At 42.6% G+C, this 20,622-nt stretch overlaps 1 protein-coding gene across 1 annotated transcript; it reads left to right on the top strand.

The window, feature by feature from the left end:
• The first annotated feature begins 185 nt into the window (after window positions 1-185).
• LOC119170093 (calpain-D) lies at window positions 186-19,370 on the top strand. The gene is made up of 12 exons (XM_075879965.1): window positions 186-578; window positions 5,797-7,447; window positions 7,876-8,062; window positions 8,583-8,785; window positions 10,789-10,933; window positions 12,070-12,145; window positions 12,432-12,557; window positions 14,179-14,331; window positions 15,184-15,348; window positions 16,525-16,867; window positions 17,801-17,979; window positions 18,916-19,370. Exons 1-12 carry the CDS (start codon window positions 343-345, stop codon window positions 19,091-19,093), a joined length of 3,642 nt encoding a protein of 1,213 aa, XP_075736080.1. The 5' UTR covers window positions 186-342; the 3' UTR covers window positions 19,094-19,370.
• The last annotated feature ends 1,252 nt before the right edge of the window (window positions 19,371-20,622 follow it).

Genomic DNA, 20,622 nt, shown 5'->3' with positions numbered 1-20,622 from the left:
TCTCCTAAAAAATCGTTGTTCGACTAATAATTTCTGTAATTGTATCGTGTAAGATTTGAGCGATATCTTGAGTTGTAAGACTTAAAATATGAGGAGAAAGCAGCACACGCGAAGCCGCCTATCGTGCACTGTGCGAACTAGCGAGCTAGCGACGCGCACGGAACAAGAACTAACGAAACCTAGATCGTGCTGTGTAATCCTCGAAGTGTTGTTTGTAGCCCTAAAAATCGCAATGATCGAAAGAACGTGGGCCCGTTTTGGCTACTGTATGCGCGGTCGTCGGAAACTAGAGCCGTAGGGAAACGTTCCTATCCGCTACTCGACGCGCTCAGTCGGGTCGCGATGGGCTCCAACGCTTCCGTATTGCAATGGCACTGCAAAAACTGTACCTCCATAAACCCGACAGACAGCGGATCCTGCATACGCTGCGGCGCAAGTCGAACGGTGCCCGAAGACGACGATGCATCCAGGGAACCATTGCCACAAAACTCCAAGGACGGCTCCTCGAAATTCACTCTTACATCACGTCGCGTGGAGAGCCGTGTGGAGCCCGCAGCTCTTTCCGTTGCTCCTGCAAGGTAATCCGTAAATGTAGTGCTTCGAACCCGCATGCCACCCAGCATGACTGTTCTGTTTTCGAGAGAAATAAAATATACAGCGAGCAAAGCGCGCATTCAATAAACATTATATCGGGAGAACTACTGCACGATTATTTCTCTTGTGGTTATTACCGTTCTGCCGAATGGCAGAGTTGTTAAGCCCGCGCTATGTTTGCAAAAGATCACAGGTAGCAACACAGCTGAGCAAGCTCGGTTCGAAAGCTGCTGAATCGCAGATGATGCCAGTGCGCTACATCTCACTACAAACATCACCAAAACTGTTTATACACTGCACTGTGTGTTCTAGCGAAGCAATTAGTGTGCACGCACATACACATACGTTTATTTTAGCGTTTCTTTTTCTCTTGCTAACGGTAAACAGTTCCCAAAGAGGCCCGCACTGGCATGCACTTGATGTCGGCTTATTGATCGCGCACCTTGCAACGCAAGTTCAATGCACGGGGGGGAAACAGCACCCGGGCGCATGTCCCGTCGAGCAAGACTCGCACTAAGTGAAACAAATAAATGAAATGTTCCACAAAACGCACGCGGCGAGACGCGGGGGCGGATCGATCGGGCGTCACAGCTGATCAACTTACGATGGTTCCGAGTCTGCAGCTCTTGTTTTCTTGTCGGCTCCCCGGAAAACGCTTGTGCGCGGCGTTTCGGTGCTGCCTGCGTTCTTTCGATATCCTTGCAGACTTACGCGTCGGGAAAAGGAATAGTTCAAACCGACTGGCGCGTAGTTGACGTCGGCGAGTTTCCCGACTGAAGGGCGGCGATATGCTCGCCCACGCGGAACTGCGGGTATCTGTTTTTGGGTTTGCAAAAACGCCGGTATCGTCGGCGCGAAGGACACGATGCATTACTCACGCGAGCGCGCGTCATCACCCAGCGACGGTTGGGAAGCGTAATTGGACGGCAACGTTGTCGTCGCGCCCCACGTGAACGCGAAAGAAACACGCACCTACGTGACATCACAATCGCCGGAACGGTGTGTCGGAACATTAGGAGACACTCGAAATCTCTCTTCCGAATGCAGTTTCTGACACCTTAGTTGAGATCGGTGGGCGTTCTGCAAAAGCAGAAGATCAACGCCTTTAACTACCAGGTTAAAAAAAAAAAACGCTTATCTAGGATCCTTGTTTTTCGAGATATAAAAATGTAGTTTCGGAGTCAAAATTGGTGAATATTTATGAAAGAATCGGAAAGAAATGTATTGCTTTTGTTTCCTGGCAGCCAAAATTAAGAATTTTTGTGGCAATTTTTTTCGTGCTTGTTGCATTGGTCTCTCTTTCGGTACAAGTGATATATCTCGTGAGATAATGAAAAAAAAGAAAAAAAAAATGATACCAGGGGAAGATGAAAGCTTGAAGAGTTTCAAAATTCATGAGCACAGGTTGTGCTGGACTCTATATTTCAACAAGCAGACTTTTCCTCAGGGCAGCTACTGCTTTCCATAGTATCTGTATGTACATGATTTGTGCAACAGGTATAATGGTATAATTTTTCAAAGGAGGCTCATACATACACAATAAAAACCAACAAAAATCAAACTTCTTGGAATTTCTAACCGTGCTTACGCATTCAAGGTAATACATGATTACAAGAGTTATCATTATGGTTGAATATAAATAAACTAAGCTTGAATGTTTGTAAAACAAGGATTATTGTATTCAAGGCACTCAACAAACCTGATGATTTTGAACCTTAGCTCACATTTGAAAACAATGTAATTGAATGTGCTTTTTTCTGTGAGTTTTTAGGCATCTCTTTTGAAAAGCACCACTTGGTTTGGTCCCAGCATATTAATGAAATTCATGCCAACATATTGTAAGCACATTCCAAGCACTTCATCGTTCTCGCTTGTACATACCCAGCATCATCGTTCCTTCTAGTTGTTGTTCGTAGCCACGACAGACACCATGTAATAAACGGTTCTGTTGACCTTGTTTGGTCAAGTCTTCCTGCGCCTTTCAGAGTATATTCCGACAAAAACAAAGTCCCTCAGTGTATACCAGAAACTTAGAAACTTTGTTTCCACAAGTTCGAAACAGTAATATTACACCCTAATTCATTCACATCTTCACTACGGAATCCTGGTTTGGAGTTCTACTACAAACAAAGTTAGATTTGTGAGGTTGACAAGATTGCAGCAACAAGCAATACAATATGTCAAAACTTTTCATACAATGACCACATAGGCTTGTACTTTTAAGAACACTGTTCTATAAGTGAATCAATTATATAAGTTGAATTCGCTCTCCCATGTTTATAAGTAAATAAAGCTTAATCCTTCTAAATATATAAAACTGCAATATAATAGCAATAGCTCTTAAAAATTAAGGTGAAACCATTACAGAACTCCACTTGTGCAAACCACCTGTGGAACTCAAATGCTAAAGTATTCCAAATTTTGTCAATGCGCAACACAGGCCATAGAAATTGTACAGAAATCACTGTCCCACTACTTCTTCAAAAAATACTAAAGCTCACCTCCTCTCCAGTTCTCATGATTGACAAGTTGTGTATGCAGTAGCTATATATTCCTTAGGCTTCATTATTTGTTGTTTCATGACTTTTGCACAGCCAAAAGCTATTATAAGATGAGAACAAAGGTCAATTCTGGTGTCATAGTTGTCTGCTGCTGCCACCTGTAATCACTATTTCAAGAAATAAGAAAGAATCTAAATAAAAATACTGAGGGCAGAAAGGCAATGGAACCCAGGTCCTCAGCATAGCAGCCCAGTACGCTACCACTGAGTGCTTGAAACTCAGTTGCAAGCTGACCCTGTGCAGGCTTCATGTTGGGTAAGGAAATGCGTTAACATGTGTAATAACACCTTTTAGAACAGTAATGTAACAATCGAGCATCACACAATTCAAATTGTTTAAAGAGTGGGTCATTGAATGCTCCAACCCATTACAATATCCACAGGTATAATTCTTCATCATCGTCAGCCATAGCGTCAACAAAGTGCATACCTTACACATGTGTAGAGGGTACCACACTTTTTCAAAGAACGGCAAATAATGGCTTTGTGGACGCTTCCCCGCTACCCAGAAATATTGACGATTTATGGTGTAGTGGGTACCGTGCTTGTGTGCTTGTAGTAGCTGCTCCAAGAGTGTTTTAAAAAGGCTTTCAAAAGGCCGTACTTCCAACTTTTGCTGTGACTGTGCTGTGTGTTCTGCACGGGCTTGGTGTTTATTATTATTATTATTATTATTATTATTATTATTATTATTATTATTATTATTATTATTATTATTATTATTATTATTATTATTATTATTATTATTATTATTATTATTATTATTATTATTACAAAACTATGCATTTTGTTCACCCAGTATGAAACTTCATTTGTATGTATTAACAAGTTAGAATGTTATTTCTGTTAGTCCATGCTCTGAGTGTGCATTTGGGTGCTAAGGTCCCATCAGCCAGAGCACATTCGCCTTTTGCCCTTGCATGCAAGACAATTTATCTGAAATAAAGAGGTGAATGAATGAATCCCCATGAAATTATTATTACCAGATGGTGCTTCCTTGTGACAACCATAATATGGTGAAATTTCCACCTCTCTTTCTACTCTTTGATGCAATTAACCCTCCACCCCAACCCTCATATTTTCTTTCTCTTTTGTGGACTGTTCATCTTTCCTTTTGACTTACCCCATTCAGCATACCGACTGTTCCTTCTCACCTACCTTCATTCCTGAATTTCCTTCTTCCTTTGTTTAGATTGGAGGGGAGGATGGGAAGCATATACATACAACTGAATATATAAAACATGTGTGACTGTTCATTATAAGTCTGTGTGTACACATTTGTATTTATCATTAGCGTTGCTTTATAACATTTCGCTCTATAAAAAGATTTACACCACAGTCACCGTCCCTCCGCATGCTTTACGTAACATCAATTCTCATGGTACGTGGGATCTGCCTAATTTTTCGGCGTGTCCTTGCTTGCAAGAACAACTTCTAGTTAAAAAACACACATAATCAAGAACAGCAGAAGGTGCTTGCCAATTCAGGCACAAGCTTTATGAAGATCAAGTTTAATCCAATCCTTATTTAGCTTTCTGGAAGTGCTCAAGGAGGAGTGAACTGATCTGTGGGTCAGTTCTCAAAATGAAGGGCCCTGCACATAACATAGTATATCCTCATTAGCTGTCATAACAGACCACTAATATCTTTCAATGCAGGGTCTGTTTATAATTTCTGCTTCTTAACAGCACAGCAACAGAAGCTGTAGTTTCTAAAATATGCACAGTACTACCATGTTACTTTGAACATTAATAATGCACAAATAAATAAAAAAATATTACAACTGAACAACATCTTCATTACAACTTCGTGGCTCGTTTGCCATGTTTAACCATTGTAAATGAACAAGTGCAGCACATGGGCCGCATGATCGCAACTGTGTGTGCAGAGTATAAAATAGTTGCGTGGTGTAAAAGTGGTCGAAGTCTCAATCGGATGGAAAGCTCTTCCCTTTGAGAAAACTGCACTTTACGCACAATTCAATGTGCACAAGTGCCTGGCACAGTTAAAACACGCTGTTTGCAATGTCACCGATTGAGGAACGAGTTCAATTAACAATTCAATGTAAGATGCACAATCCCACCACTCAAAGTGCACTGCAGAGCAATAGAGAAAGCTTAGAAGAAAAATAAAGAAAATAAAATCAAAGCTGCTCACAGGAACATGATACAATCTCTCAAATCTAATGGGAGAAAAAAGAAAATAATTCTGGCTAAGGCAAAAGGGCAGAATTTATATTATGTTTTGTAATCAAATTGCATGGAGGTTGCCTTTGTATGCTGGGTGTTGAAAAAAAATTGGCGATGCTAAAGAACATGTAGGTCCTTACTCTTACCCTTTACTTCATGAGTTTGAACTTTTCGTCTTCTCATGTTATAATATTGTTTTTATAGCTGACTTTCACTTGTTTTCATTGATTGTGTGCAAGAAGCTCTATAGCAACTGCCTCTAGAAATGTAGTTTGTAGAGTAATTAATATATTGGGGAGCAACTGCGCACAGCATAAATTTCTGCTCCACCAGCATATTATTTACTGTCATGTTTGTTTACTGTTGATGGTAGTTCTTCACACACCTTATATTTTATCTCTGTCTCTCTCTTTCTCCTTTCTTTCCTTGTTCTCCTGTAAATAAACATATCAGGAACTCGAGTCAGAGCCCTGAACAGCACATCTATGACTTACCCTGTGATGATAACACTGCAACTTCTGAAAAACCAGAGAAGAAACCCCGGTGCATAAGCTGGCATGGATTGCCAGAGGACGAAGATGACTCTGTCATAGATGATATTCCAGACGACCTTCCCTTACCCCCACCGCCAGAAGATGCAGATGATACAACGGATTCTTCTGGAGAATCTGCTAAAGACGACGAGCCCTTATATGTAGAGCTTTCCCAGTGCCTATCTGAAGATGCTAGTGGTCTCAATGGCAATGGTGTTGTAGCAGGAGAAGTTGTTATCAACGAGAACTTACCAGCAAACTATCTGGACCACACATTTGTCAAGTGCATCAAGAAGAAGAAGCCAAAGAAGGATGAACCTAGCGATCCGAGTACACCATCACGTCTCAGCGAAAAGTGGTACTGCTTCCAGTGCCAAGAATGGAATTCCTTGTCTAACAAGGTGTGTGCGGCTTGCGGAGAGCCATTCTGTGATGACATTGTTGCCACTGGAACCCTGAACGGAAAAACACTTGGTCGTGATACAACAATCAGTTCAGCAGATTATGCGACACCGCCGGAAAGCCCATCGTCTCTTGTACCAACAATTGAGGAGCCACCACGGCGTAGGCAGCAGCCACTCATCCGACGAGCTTTGAACAGGCTCTTCAGGCTGAGTGCAGAGGGTGGCGCGCTCGTCTCTGCAATTGCCAATGCTCATTCCGCAGACGATGTGACACTTCTGGATTCCCCATGGGTGTGCAAGCGCTGCTCACGGGACAACGAGGCATCGTGCGCAAAGTGCCCCGGCTGTGGGCTGTCGCGCATGCCAGCGGCGACCTTTCCACTGTTGCTACCACGCAATGCATTCAGCCTCGGCTTTCTGGCCGAAGTTCTGGGTTCTCAGAAGCGCCATTTTACAGCGCGACGAAGTCGTTCCCTTTCCGAAGTCAAAGGAACTCAGACGATGGATGGGCGCAAGAGCTCTCCGTCAAGCCCTGCTATTGGTAATGGCCTGGCTGCTCCGAAAGAGGATACATGGATGTGTTCGGGGTGCTCCTTCTCTCAAAATCCATCCTCAGCCTCGAACTGTGAAGTGTGTGGGACTTCTGATGGCCGCGGTACCATTTCACGGTGGGTGTGTGTGAAGTGCACATTGATCAACCCAGGTCAGGACCGATTTTGCAGTGCCTGTGGTGGTTCCAAGCTAAATAGTGTTGCAGCGAAACGCTACCAGACACTGAAACCTCACGAGAGTTGGGTGTGTCCTCACTGCACCTTGCGTAACCCAAACCACCTCGCTGAGTGCTGTGCTTGCAGTACCCAGCGGCCCTCACTTATTAACGTTGGAACAGCACGAGCCAGCACTCGCAACCGACGCATGACCAAATTACTTGGAGAGCCCGGTGAAGATGCTTGGGAGTGCCCATCATGTACGTTTCTCAATTCTGGCCCACATGCAGCTTGTGAAATGTGCTGTACATCGCGTAGTCTGGTGTCCCTTCGGCCAGAGGCTGCACGGCCACGGGGCGCCACTGGGCGTGGTGAAAGTGAACTCATGGAAGAGTTGCGGCGCATTGAAGAAAGCGAGGCACGAGAGCGGTGGGACCACATTGTCTCATTTTGCAAATCGGTGAGTGTAAAAGAGGCACTCAGCTCTGTTTCTGTGTGTTAGAAAGGCACATGTTTAAGATGGAATCTCTAAAGAAAATGGCAGTCAGATAATAGATAGCTAAGAATCATCAGTTCAAGCAACCTGTAGGATTCACTTCACTTTAGATACTATGATACTAGAAGTAGAGACTGACGAACGTTTGTAAACTGTCTTCAGCATTGTATAAATCTGCTATGTCTTTATATTCCATTCTTCAGACCACTGCTTTCCATTAGCACATCTAGCAGTCTTCCAGAAGAATGATTACCTGAAATTTAATCAAGAACTAGCTCAAATTAAGTTGGTCCAAACAAGCCAGTTTTACTAAATTCACTTCCTGCTGACCTTTTGTATTCACAAGTGTAGCTTATGGTTGAGCATTTTGTCACCTACGTATTGCTCTGCAGAATCGGGAGCCCTTTGTAGACGACTCGTTTCCACCTCTGCTGAAGTCTCTGTACTACAACCCTGATGAGCCAAGGGAAGAAATTGCAGTCAAATGGCTTAGGCCATTTGAAATAACCTGTGACCCCAAGGAATCCAAAATCTCGTGGACCGTGTTTCGTACCCCAATGCCATCTGACATATCCCAAGGTCAGTCCTGTCACCAGATTTGCCTCTCGTTCTCTCCGTCTTTTGACCCCCAAAATTGAACTGTGGAACAGTAGGAACCATAGACATGCTTCTCCACTTTTGTAATAATCAAACTGTGCTCTCTTACAAGATTAGCCTTCTTAGTGTTATGGAATTTCTATGCATACATCTTTCTGTCAGTGAATGTGGTTATGACATTGAAGTGTTGCTTCTGAAAGATGTCTTTATGATCAAGTTTACTTAATAATAGCTGAGCTATAATAGTAATAATAATAGTGTGGGAAAGTTTACTTAGTAATAGCTATGTACTACGTGTTAGCTTAACCTTTCTGGGTGTTTTTTACCTCGTACTGGCTTTTTGCTTCAGCTCTGGCTAATGTCTCCATTTCTTTTTGTGACAAGATGATTAATCAAAATCAACAGTACCTCCCATCTACATTATGCTCACGTTGCATTCAAGCTGAGCCATCACAGCATTCTTTGTTCTATTAGGACCATTGTCTACAATAATGATCTGCAGGCATTCTTGGCAACTGCTGGCTCCTGTCAGCTCTCGCTGTGTTGGCCGAGCAGCCAGAGTTGGTGGAGCGCGTCATGGTGACTCGCGCCATCTGTCACCAAGGCGTGTACCAGGTGCGGCTTTGCAAGGATGGTCAGTGGACGACGGTGCTGCTTGATGACCTGCTGCCGTGTGATGCCAAGGGCTGCCTTGTGTACTCCCAGGTACTCCTAGCCTAACCTTTCTGAACTTTGTCTCACTGCTGGCCATCAAGGCAAATGAATGCTTGTGGTACCTTTCAAAACAAAATTGCACGGTAAAACACTCAGCTAATGCACGTTTTTAAGGCCAAGAAAGGTTAACCACAAGCAATCTAGTTTTGTTATACCAAAGCAACTAAGTTATTTAGCCAACGCTATGTAGACTGCGTCTATACACACATGCCTTGTGTATATGTATGTACAAAACAACAGGGACACAAAAAATTCTCATTAGGCGATGCCTCCGTTGTGAAGTGGTGTAATCAAGTATCTGTTCACATTATACATAAATATGTGTAGATAGTACCTCATTATTATTCTAGAAGGTATTCTAGCATAGCTTTAAGGAATTGCTAGAAAATGATAATCATTGTAAAACCTTCAAAAGTTTGTCACTTGAGTAGTTTGCTTACTGACACTGCCTATGTGCCATTGAGGAGCAGATTATTAGCATTCTTTTTTATGATCTTTAACATTCATTATTAAAATGAAAGGATAGGACATTCCTACATGTAGCAGAGGCTGTAAGAATGCCGTACTATTTTGCCTTCAAAGCAAACTGCACATTGTTCACTTAGCTGCCCACTGTAGAAGGAACTTCAGTTGTAAACGTGGTAAACGTGTTTCTTCAGCTGTAAATGTGTTCCTTCAATATAACTTGTCATGTATCACGCTATCAATGTTGTTAATTTTATATCACTAAATACTGAGCAGAATACTGTTATCGTCATTCTCTCACTCCAAGCTGGTATACACCGAGTTACAGGCTATTCGACGAACATGTGGAAGGGCTTATAAGCATATTAACATATTTTCTCGCATATAGCTCTCACCAAAAGAAATAGAAAAATGTGCTTAAAAAGTGGAAGCATGTGTTAAGTATGCAGGGATTATATGTATAAATTTTTTTCTTCGTGTAGAGTTGAAGTTAGGGATTGTAATGTAGGTTTACATTTAACTAAATCGTTGCTCGGAGAGAAAATCTCAGAGCTAAAAAACGACGAAGCCATTAGGATAAAACAATAAAAATAGAAACCTTATGTACAGTGAAGAAAAAGGAGATGAAGTTACAAAATGCACACTGAGCCTAAGCTGACAAACTAAAATATGTCCTATAAGTTGTCCCGCTATAAGGTTTGTGAAAGCAAACAGTCATCAGTGGTGTTGATGGCGCTGGTGGCTTGGTGGGTTGAGGCGGTGGATGTTTGGGACATCCCAGTAGCTGAAGTCACGTGTTGGCCCACACGTCGACGCTTTCAGAAAACCCAACAGCTCTTGCCTTCGCAAGAACTGCGGCTGCTTTTAGGCTCAGCCTCGTTTTGAGGAGGTGAATGCCATCCGGAAGGTTCTGCTCTCCGCTGGCAGTTCAGGATTGAAGTCGAGGCACAGTCAGCTGGTACATGACCTTGAACAGTCACGGCCAGAACTCTGGAAGGCCGCATACCTCCGAGTACACCCTGGGCAGCTGGAGCATCCTGGCCTTGTCTCACTTCACATGTTCAGGTCTGGAACCCAACACCGCAGTTGTGTGACACAACCGATCTTCACTCCAGCCTGCTCAAAACCGTTTTGCCTTCGACTCTTCTTCGACTGTCTCCTCTTTCTTCTTACTTGTATCTGCTTCCCATTGGTGTCCGTAAGGGCCTTGGGCCATGCAGACTTTGGCACAAACTTTCTCTTCTTTTGGCGGGCCATAGTTACACGCGTGGCGTTTCGCACCGACGTCATCGTCGTCCCTCCGCCGCTCAATCGTGAAGCACCGCTGCCGTCGCCTCCGAACACGTCATACACAACACCACGGTGCCACTACACACCACACTTTGCAAACACAATTGCGTCACTATACTACACTACAGGGGTTCAAGCTATATACAGGGGTGGGTTATATGCGAGAAAATTTCTTATTTTTCAGCATATTTATGCAATGCCCTTAATATGATGATTTCTTTTTATCTAAATAATCCCAGGCTAAACGAAAACAGCTGTGGGTGCCACTAATTGAAAAGGCCGTGGCCAAGCTTCATGGCTGCTACGAAGCACTCGTGTCTGGTCGTTGCATCGAGGGGCTGTCAACATTCACTGGAGCACCATGTGAAAGTGTGCCTCTTCAATGTGAGTTTATGAAATGCCCTATTTTCTTTGTATGCTCATGTACGGTTCATTATACATGTGTAAAGGTCATCGCTCTCTTTGCCACAGTATGCTAGTTCTCTTGTATTCTTGCTGCATTCTTTGGCACTGCGCTGGAATGAAAACAGGCTTTGTCTGGCCGTCAAAGAACACTGGTGATTGCAGCTATATAAGGCAGGAGTTGGCACAGTTGTGCACTGTGGGGAGAAACCTTTATGCTTTAGTGGCAAATGGCATTGTCCCTTTTTAAATTTTATGCTGCACAGTGTATGACACTTTGCAGTTTACCAATAGCAGATGACAGTTCCAAAATCTGGCTATGGAAAATGTCTGGCTTTAGGCTGTGAAAGCAAACTAAACTGGACAAAGTAAAAATACTGTACTGATCATTATTTGTATTTAGTACACAGAGTTCACATTAATGTTTTAGAACTCCTGGTGAGCACGATTAGACAGCATTAGAAGCTCAGCAACATTTTTGGTGCACGTGTAATATGTTTTGAAGGGACAGCAGAAATTAGATATTCTAGTTGCCAGAAAGACACATTACGCAAGCATAGCTGGCGTGGTGTTAGCATGACGAAAACTGTGCTCCTGTCGGCAGTGATGCTGTAGCTTGGAAAATTTACGAGTGAAGTCCTACTGTATTTGGGAACATAATGGCAGCTGTTACACAATTTCTGAGCACACAGATAGCAAAATAACATATAAGGTTACTGCCCTCGATATGCACTTGACAGATCTTTTATACTTGTGGTGTGCTCTACTAACTAGCCCAGTTTTCGGAACTTTTCTTGTCATAACAGGTCATTTTTATGCTTCGTTGCCTTCTACACACTGCAATGCAGCTTACTATTCTGTTTTCTTTTTGTTGCAGTGCTGCTATCGCTTTTACATTTTTATTCTGTAAGTGTATAGAGGAATTCTAGCATTCTCTGTCATGCTACATTTAGGTCTTCGGAAAATGATTCTTAATGCCTGTAAAAACATCACAGTGCAGCACTTGCCTGTGTGAATCTTAACAATAATTACAAATATTTGCATGAAAAGTGGTTCCTGCCTCAGTGGTTCCTTATGATAGTTCGAGGTAGAAGCCGCTTGTTCTATTTTCCTTTCAGACTCGTCTTCTCCAAATGAAGAAGGCATTGATGAGGACCTGATTTGGGCACAGCTGCTAAGCTCAAGAGCTGCTGGGTGAGCACAGTCACAATGTGAAGTATACAGTGACGCTGTGAAGTATACAGTGACACTGTGAAACATACAGTGACAGTGTGAAGTATACAATGCATGTGAAATATGCAGTGCATGTGATTAATGCAGTAATTAATGCTCGATGCCCTCAGTGATTAATTTGAAATCAATAAACTCTCAAAAGGATATTCTCTACCATATGACGTGGATGAATAATTGAGTTATTATGATAAGTAAAATGCCAATAAATGTCACTGCTTACTAATTGTGCATTTTGCCTTGCACAAAGGTTCCTGATGGGTGCTTCCTGTGGTTCCGGTAATATGCAAGTGAATGACCAGGATTACCATGCGGTCGGTCTGCGGCCTCGACATGCCTATTCGGTGCTAGATGTCCAAGACATTGATGCAGTTAGGTGAGCTGGTCATGACCACTCCTTCCGTCTGCAAGTGTGGACGTTGCAGTTGTTGCCATAGCTCGTTTCCCTCAAAGTTGAAGTTGCATTTAACAGTACTTTATACTCAGTATAATTCCAGAAAACAGGAACGCAATGAGTATGTAGATATGTTATTTACTAGGCTCGAAACGAACTCGAAGCGAATATTGATTTGGTTGAATAATTTAAAAACAAGTTCGAATAGTATGTATTACATATTGTTATGAAAAATGAGCATATTTGTCATTACCCAACCAACCTGCAAGATATCTTTCTTTTTCTAATTTAAACAAGGCATGTGGGAATATGATTCTTCTTGGTTCAAAGGGAAGTTAAAGCAACTTTTTATAGTAGCAGACTAGAATGCAAGTGACAACCAGAACAATGTGTTACATTTTAAAATTTACTATACTTATAGCGTATAAGTCGCTAGAACGAGCTTTCAAACTTAAAGAACAATGAATCGGATGTGAGGGTAAAATGTTCAGTTAACCTTGAAGTGAGGCCACACAGCAGTGTAGATTTTCCTTGGATAAGTGTGTTCATGGCATATCACTCCTCTACTACAGTGAAACTACTTTTGCAGGGAGTTAGGTGTGGACTAATATGCACAGATTTGTTCATGTGAAATGCTTCAAAATTTTCAATAATTTAAGCTTGCCAGCCAGCACAATATAGTAAATCAGCCCAATTTTCAAATAAATGTGCCTCTAAATTTCCTTCCTTTTATAACTATGTTATGTGTTTGCACAAAACAGAAAATTTATTTGTTTGTTTGTTTATTTATTTATTTGCAACCTACTTGTGCCCATTATCAGACACACCATAAATATACAGACTTCATCTCTGTCTTCCTTTCATGGGTTAGTGAGCAAGATTTTTCATCTTTGTTTTATTCAAGTACTTTGTTTGAATTCTACCAGTATTACATTCAAATGTTTTTAAACTTAAATAATTAATGAAATAATTCTTAACAGTGTGAGTCCTATCATTTTGTGTAAATGATAAAGTATGTATCACACTATAGTCACAGTTGACATGAAATATGACTACATTGTTTTTAATGGCGTAATTTTTTAGGGCTGTAAAAATTTGGAATTGCAGCTGTTTCTCTGTCTGTAGACGCTTCTTGTGTATATTAGGAATATGTACACAGTAACAAGAAGGCTAATTTGGTTTTTGGCGACTCGGAACAATGCAGCTTGACTTTGGGTGATGAATGCAATTGAAATCAGTTACACGTGATGGTGCAAATTTGCTCGAAATGGAGTACTAAGTAGGCGTAAAACACAACTGTTCAGAGATACAGCATTATCACAAGGTTCACACTTGATATAATTAGTAGGTTATCAAGTGTTGAGTACAGAAGAGCACAGTAGAATGTCATAGCTGTCATTGTATGTGTTACTGTATGTTGGTTTTGCACAAGGCTATAAGGATTTACTCCAAGCAGTTTGGGGGCAGAATAGGGATGGGCAGGGGTGATTCCTTTCAAAGTGGTCTTTTGCAGTTTGGTACCGTAATCTGGGATTGTCTGGACGTTCCACCTGACTCTGCATTTCGGTGTTGTTCACAATTAAATGACTATTTGCTATTTCAGGCTGGTGCGCCTTCGAAATCCATGGGGCCACTATGCTTGGAGAGGTGACTGGTCTGACAATTCTCCTCTCTGGACACCAGAAATGCGAGAAGCGTTAATGCCGCATGGGGCTGACGATGGTGTATTCTGGATGTCATTCAGTGATGTTTTAAAGTGAGTACAGGATAGGTCCTTTTTATGTTCGCATGTTTTCACCATAACAAAACAAATTTGTATGATATAATTAAGTGCAACTGTGGGGCTTTTTCTAGACTATTTGACAGATACATTTATACTTGGTCCAAACACGGCCAGCACGGTTATCATCTAGCATCTGTCAACCGTTTACATTTCTTATCGCCTTCACAGTAGCTATGCTAAGCCAACCTGTGAGGCACTGGTTATGAAACCGCTATCCTAAATGTTTGGTAAAATTTGTAAGTTAGTAGGAGAGGCTTATAAGTAAAGGGTGTTCACAAAAGCACTGCTAGTTTGTGCTTTATTCATTTCCTTGTATCACGGTATCATATTTATATGTTTCTTTTAAGTTATTTATTATGAAAGCCAACATTTTTATTCCTGTCTTGATTAGCTTGTTGTAGCCTGCCTGGTCACATCATGATAGCTGCAATTGCTGCATGCAGTTCTGGCAGTTTGTTGGCGGAAAGTTTTTACTCGGCATCGCCACACAACTGGACTTTTTGGTCACTGAACAAGTCGAGCGGAAAAAGCATGCCGCAGGATGGTAGCTGTCTTCTATGTACACCACCTTTTAGAATAAAAAACTAAACAAATGAGGCACTTGACCATTTTAATGTGATGAAGAAGCCTGCGCAGCTCATGAAATGCCTTTGCTAGTTTTTTCATCTCAACTTGGTTAGTCGCTGCAACTTCTTAATCGTTGTTTTGCTTGGCCAGACGAACTTTTGCTGAACTGTTGGCTGCACAGCTGGACTGTTTGCTCCGCTTCCAGTGCTCTCAAGGTTTACAGGCAGCAGTTATTCACAGTGAATGCATTCCCTGCAGGTTCTTTGATTGCATCGACATCTGCAAAGTGCGGCCCGACTGGAACGAGGTTCGCCTGCAAGGCGTGCTTCCGCCGCAGACGGATAAAGACAGTCAAGCTGTCACCTTGCTTACTGTTCTCGAAGGCACTGAAGTGGAGTTTGGCCTTTTTCAGGAAGGCCAGAGGTGAGAGACCTTTATTGTAGCAACTAGCTGTTGAAGGTTTGTCATGTCCGTTTCAGAATCCCCGTGCTCGTATATCCAGTATTCTCACTGTTGAAATTGATCCGCTAAATTGATACTAACTAGACAGCATTCTATGGCACAGTTCTCTGTTTATTTTGTGTTTCTTTTTTCTAATATATATATTGATGGACCATCCCTTGACGATGCCCAGCACCTCTACCAAAATGTCACGGGGTGGTAGCAGACAAAAGGTAGAAAGAAATATATTTACAGATTGTACACGGAGTAAACAGAGTCCTTCAGCCAAGATGGCAGAGCGGCAACAACAACACGAGCTCTTTTTCAATTGTCATCTTTGTCGCCTTGGTGGACCATTCCTTGATGTTTATCATGTCTTGTATCAATATAGAAGCTTCCTAAATTCATAAGCAAGCACATGGGAATTATTTAAATTGTGCAGTTAAGGATAGACCTTTCTGCTAAATTTCTCAGAAGAAATTGTCGCACAACCTATGTGACGTGTTTATCGATTTCCAGCTTAATCTACCCCGGTGGCTGAGCAGAAGAGCAGTCTGTCACGTGATGAGTAGTAGTTTCACCAAAAAGATGAGGGGGAAAATTGGACTCTGATGCGAGGCATATCGTTTCCTTTTAGACCGGTCTGTGGATTAGCAATGTCAAATCAGCGGACGCTGTAATTGTGCCATATTATGTGCCGGTCGTATGCACAAGTACATCGTACCTAATTGCTGCATTATCTGATTAGAGCAAAATAAATTAAGCACTACTCATGTGCCAAACAAAGGTTCATGCGGACATGCCGTATAGAGGTGTGTAAGTGTCGCACCCATGTGAGGGACTCGTCACCAGCTTGACAGCGCAAAATTGGGAAAATATTTTTAAGGAAGAATTATTTGGATTTGGTGCTCCAACGACGCACGCATGCATCGTGAATTTTTGCTTGCCGAGTGCTTGGCTGCGTACAAACACGATTTTCCGATGCCATATGTGGCACCTAAAACGTCGTGCTTCACGAACATCCTTGCAAACTAAGTGCGAGCAGTAGCGACCGCAAGAGCCAAGATGAAAGCGAAATTCACGGCGTGCACAAATTAACGAACAAAGCTGCGGGGACTCTGCAGATGCTGTATGTGTGCGGCACAACGTCTTGTGCAGGAGCTCTGAGCGTTCCAGGCGCTGCCAGTTGGACTTGTGCGTGGTTGTGTTCCGGGCGCAGGACCCAGCGGCGGGTCTTGTGGGCCCGCTGGTGAAGCACTCCAAGAGACAGGTTCGCAGCTTCGTCGGCTGCAACGCAGTGCTCGACCCAGGTTCCTACATGGTCGTGTGCCTTGCCTTCAACCACTGGCACACTAGCCTGCACAAGATCGACAATTACCCAAAGTTCCTGCTAGCCATTCACAGCTCCAAGCGACTGCTGGTCGAGACGGTCATCCCGCATGCCAACGTACTGGCCGATGCCATCATAAACCTGACTGTGGCCAAGGGAAGGAGGCATGAGGTACGTAGGCTGCCGCTCTTGTTCGCTTTTCACCCAGTAGCATTTACAGACAGAGCACTTTGCTTTACAAAGACACTAAGGTAAAATGCTAAATCAGTTTGGACAGGTAAATTATTACTTAAGGGAGAGAGAAGGCTCAATAATTAAAACAGAGAAGTCTGTTGATGTATGTAAGGCACCTACATGCTACTGTGTATCATTATTTGAAATCTTTATTGTCATCTTAGCAATTTTAGGTTCGTTATTAGAAAATGGGAAGGCCAAAGTTTCATTTCTGAGTTTGGCACTAGAATGCCAGCATCTGAATGTCAACATGGGGCGGCAGATGGTCCCATGTTATTACCCTACTGCACAGTATATTTCCATGCGTTAAGTATATTTCTGTGGGTGTTCTTCCACTTATTAAGTAACCAGTTTCGTGGCAAATCACGTGAGCATATTAGTCGGCAAGTATAGCTTGATCATATGTTTACTCTGTGATGTCATTTTGTGCAAGTTGACTATGATTGCATTGTTGGCTGAACATGTAAGCTGTACAGGGTATGCATTTTGGTTGGTGTCTGCCACACAAGCATGCGTACAGTTTATTTCCTGCATACGGTCTATCAAACATTGCTTCGAAGTTGCAAATCAATCCGACACATTACATTTCGCTTCGTTTTCTTTCATGTGTATTTCTTTTTCTGACAAGGAGCTTGCGTTTTTAGACAGTGGCAGATGCCGTTTGGTTTGCAGTGTGGTCTTATATGCTTGGGAAATGTTTCATCTGTCAGCATATATTTCACAGCTTACCGATTAAACCTCCAGTTGGTAGTATGCGCTTGTCCTCGTCTTTCCTGTCCCTTCCTCCTTGTCACGCTCATATTTAAATCCGTCATGAATCCCTAACTCGCCCAATCAACCATTTTAACGTGTACGTGCACATATGCCCAGGGGCGTGAGGGCATGACTGCCTACTACCTGACAAAAGGCTGGGCAGGCCTGGTGGTGGTCGTGGAAAACCGGTTGCCAGACCGCTTTGTCCAAGTGATCTGCGACTGTTCTGAAAGCGTCAATGTGGTCTCCACCAGAGCGACCCTGAGGACTGTCGACAGCATACCACCTTTGCATAGGTGGGCCTCATATAAGTTTCTTGAGCTCTTAAGCCGATCATTTCCTGCAGATGACATGAACGCGCAGCCAGCGTGTCTTTCATATCATGTCGTAGCACTTGCAACCTTCCCCATTCGCCACTTGCTTACACAATGAAATTACATATACCAATTTCTGTAATGTTGATCACCAGGAAAGGCATTCTACTTCACTCGAAATTTCAAATGTTTGTACATGCTGCTTGTCATTACACTGCTGTGAAATGCTGGGTGTTGGAATGAAATGCTTTTCATTTCAGTTTCAATTTTGTTCTACTGAAAAAGTTTCGTTCCGTATTTTATCTGCAATGAAAAGAAATGTTTGATTATGGTTCATAATGCTTTTTCTTTGTGTACAAAAAAAAATTTGAAATTAGACTAGTGATAAAATGGTAATAAGGAAAGAATGATTTTTTTTCATAAGGGAATTGCAAATTCTTCGAGTAGACTCAATGCTTTTGTCAAGGGAATGAACATGGTTTCAGAAGCAGCGCAGTGAAACCGCTGTTCGGATAAAAAAAACTTGGGCAGTGACAATGTTTTTTCTATACTGCTCTATGTGAATAGCACACCTAGGTCCACTTGCATTTGTAAAGCACCTCCAGTTGCCACTCTTAATGTTTTGCACAAAATTTCAACCCATTTACTTTGAAATCTCTGCCTAAGATATGCGCTAATACTGTCTCACGAGATATGAATCAATGTTTACGTTGCATGACCTCAGTTGTTCTGGATCACCAGCTTTTCTCTCGAACCGAAAACTGATTTAAAATATTTCGGTTGGACTCCAGAATGAAATAATAAGTAACGTTTCGCTTACGGTGTTCTCTTAAATAAAAATATTGTGGATTTTTATTTGTGTCTTTGTTTTCGTTCAGTTCCGACACCCTGATAGAATACTGTGTAATCTCCATGCAGGCAAGTGATTATTGTGCTCACTCAACTCGAAGGCAGCGGTGGCTTCTCTATTGCTCATCGCCTAACCCATCGGGTGTCCTTCACGGGCGGCCTGCACGACTGGGGGCCCTCAGCGACCAATCATGTACCACCCATCGACCGCAAGGTGTATGGGCTGCACACTCCAAGGCCTCTCTGATCGTCTAGTCTGCAGAGGTCTGCCTAAACTCGGGAAGATCTTTGGCAGTTTTGTACATTCAAAAGTGCTCGCGTGCGTTTCAGTCGGCTACTAATACCCCCGAAAGGTTTCTACGGCTGCTGCAAACTGCCAGTTGGTATTACGTGGAACAAATGTGCAGTCACGATCTTGTGAAGCTGGATGCTCTGGACTGCGTGAAGCTGCACATGTGCGATGCATTCATGTGCATGCCTTTTTACTTTTTTTCAAAGGTGAAAGAAGTAGTCACGAAAATCGTTTTACACACCCCCCTTCCCCCCAAAACTGGGAAGTATTTCTAGCATAATGCGCGCGCTTGGCTTTTAACAGGCGCCTCTTAGCACACGTTTTGCAAAGAGAAGAACTCATACTCATAATAGCGTTTCTTTAGCACTAATGTAAAACACACTCACACACACATTCACATTGTGCTGCATTGTTGCAGTGGACATGTAAAATGTTTGTGTTTTTGTGGTCCACCTTTAAAAAAGTAAAAAGAACAACATGCCTAGGTAACGATTCTTGAGTGTGTCAGCCGTAACTTATCTGCCTGACATTTAGTTTACCTTCGTTTGAAAGGTTAGAAGCTCTGAATAAAGAGGCTTGCAGCAGCCTTCATAGCTTGCATGTCAGCGAGCGGTGCATTGATGTTGCACATCTAATGGTGCAATTTCACACAGCAACACTTAACTGGAGTCATTTGGGCTGTTCCGTCATCCAGCTCTTGCGTGCTCAATGTTTGCAGTTGGGAACAGTGCGGATACATGTAGCATTCTTAACAGTGAGTTACATTGCATGCATCGTTAGAAAAGGAAATTGTCCACCAGTGCAACAGTTATTGTTGTGGCTGGACAAATGTTTCACCATAAAAAGGACAACATTTTTTGGGCTGCAGGAGAAGTAATGGCCCACACTCACGAAGCACAAACCCACAGTTAGAAGCATTTCAGAGGTGCTTGCCCCAGCGTTGATAAAGTCTATACAAGGGCACACACAGTTGGTTCAGCCTGTCATTATTGCGAGACCGCCGTGACGCGTGTGAGATTCAGTCGGCATTCAACACTTCCCTTAATTCAAGGCCTTGCTCTCAGAATTGAGCAAATTATTGAAACTCTGTTGCAGCCACCTCTGAACTGCTTCAACTTGAACATGCGTGTCGAGGAATTTCGTGCGAGAGACTGTAGGTCCGGAATGGAGGAAAAAAAAGTTTATTTCCTTTAGGAAACACTTGTTTCTTATAGTGTGCTGTGGGAGTTTTTTTAGTGTTTGTTAATATATGTGAGAAAAGAGTGTGACTGTTAGTCTTGCTAAGTTGGCGCTCTATTTTTTCTGGCAAGTCTGGTTGCAAGCTTCACCGTCATCTTTCTCATGTGTGAAAGGCTGGCTCGGTACCCCAGACACAGAGTGGTTTACTTCTATAGCGCGAGGCTATGATGTTGACTGTGGCATTTATGAGCTTTTCTTGCTAATTGAAATGAGCCTTGAGGTTTATTGCATGGTATTTAGTGTGT

This window comes from Rhipicephalus microplus, chromosome 2 (genome assembly GCF_043290135.1).
Source record: "Rhipicephalus microplus isolate Deutch F79 chromosome 2, USDA_Rmic, whole genome shotgun sequence".
NCBI classification, from domain to species: Eukaryota; Metazoa; Arthropoda; class Arachnida; order Ixodida; family Ixodidae; genus Rhipicephalus; species Rhipicephalus microplus.
Note: the sequence above shows the minus strand (reverse complement) of the source record. Positions and strands in the feature narration are given on the sequence as shown.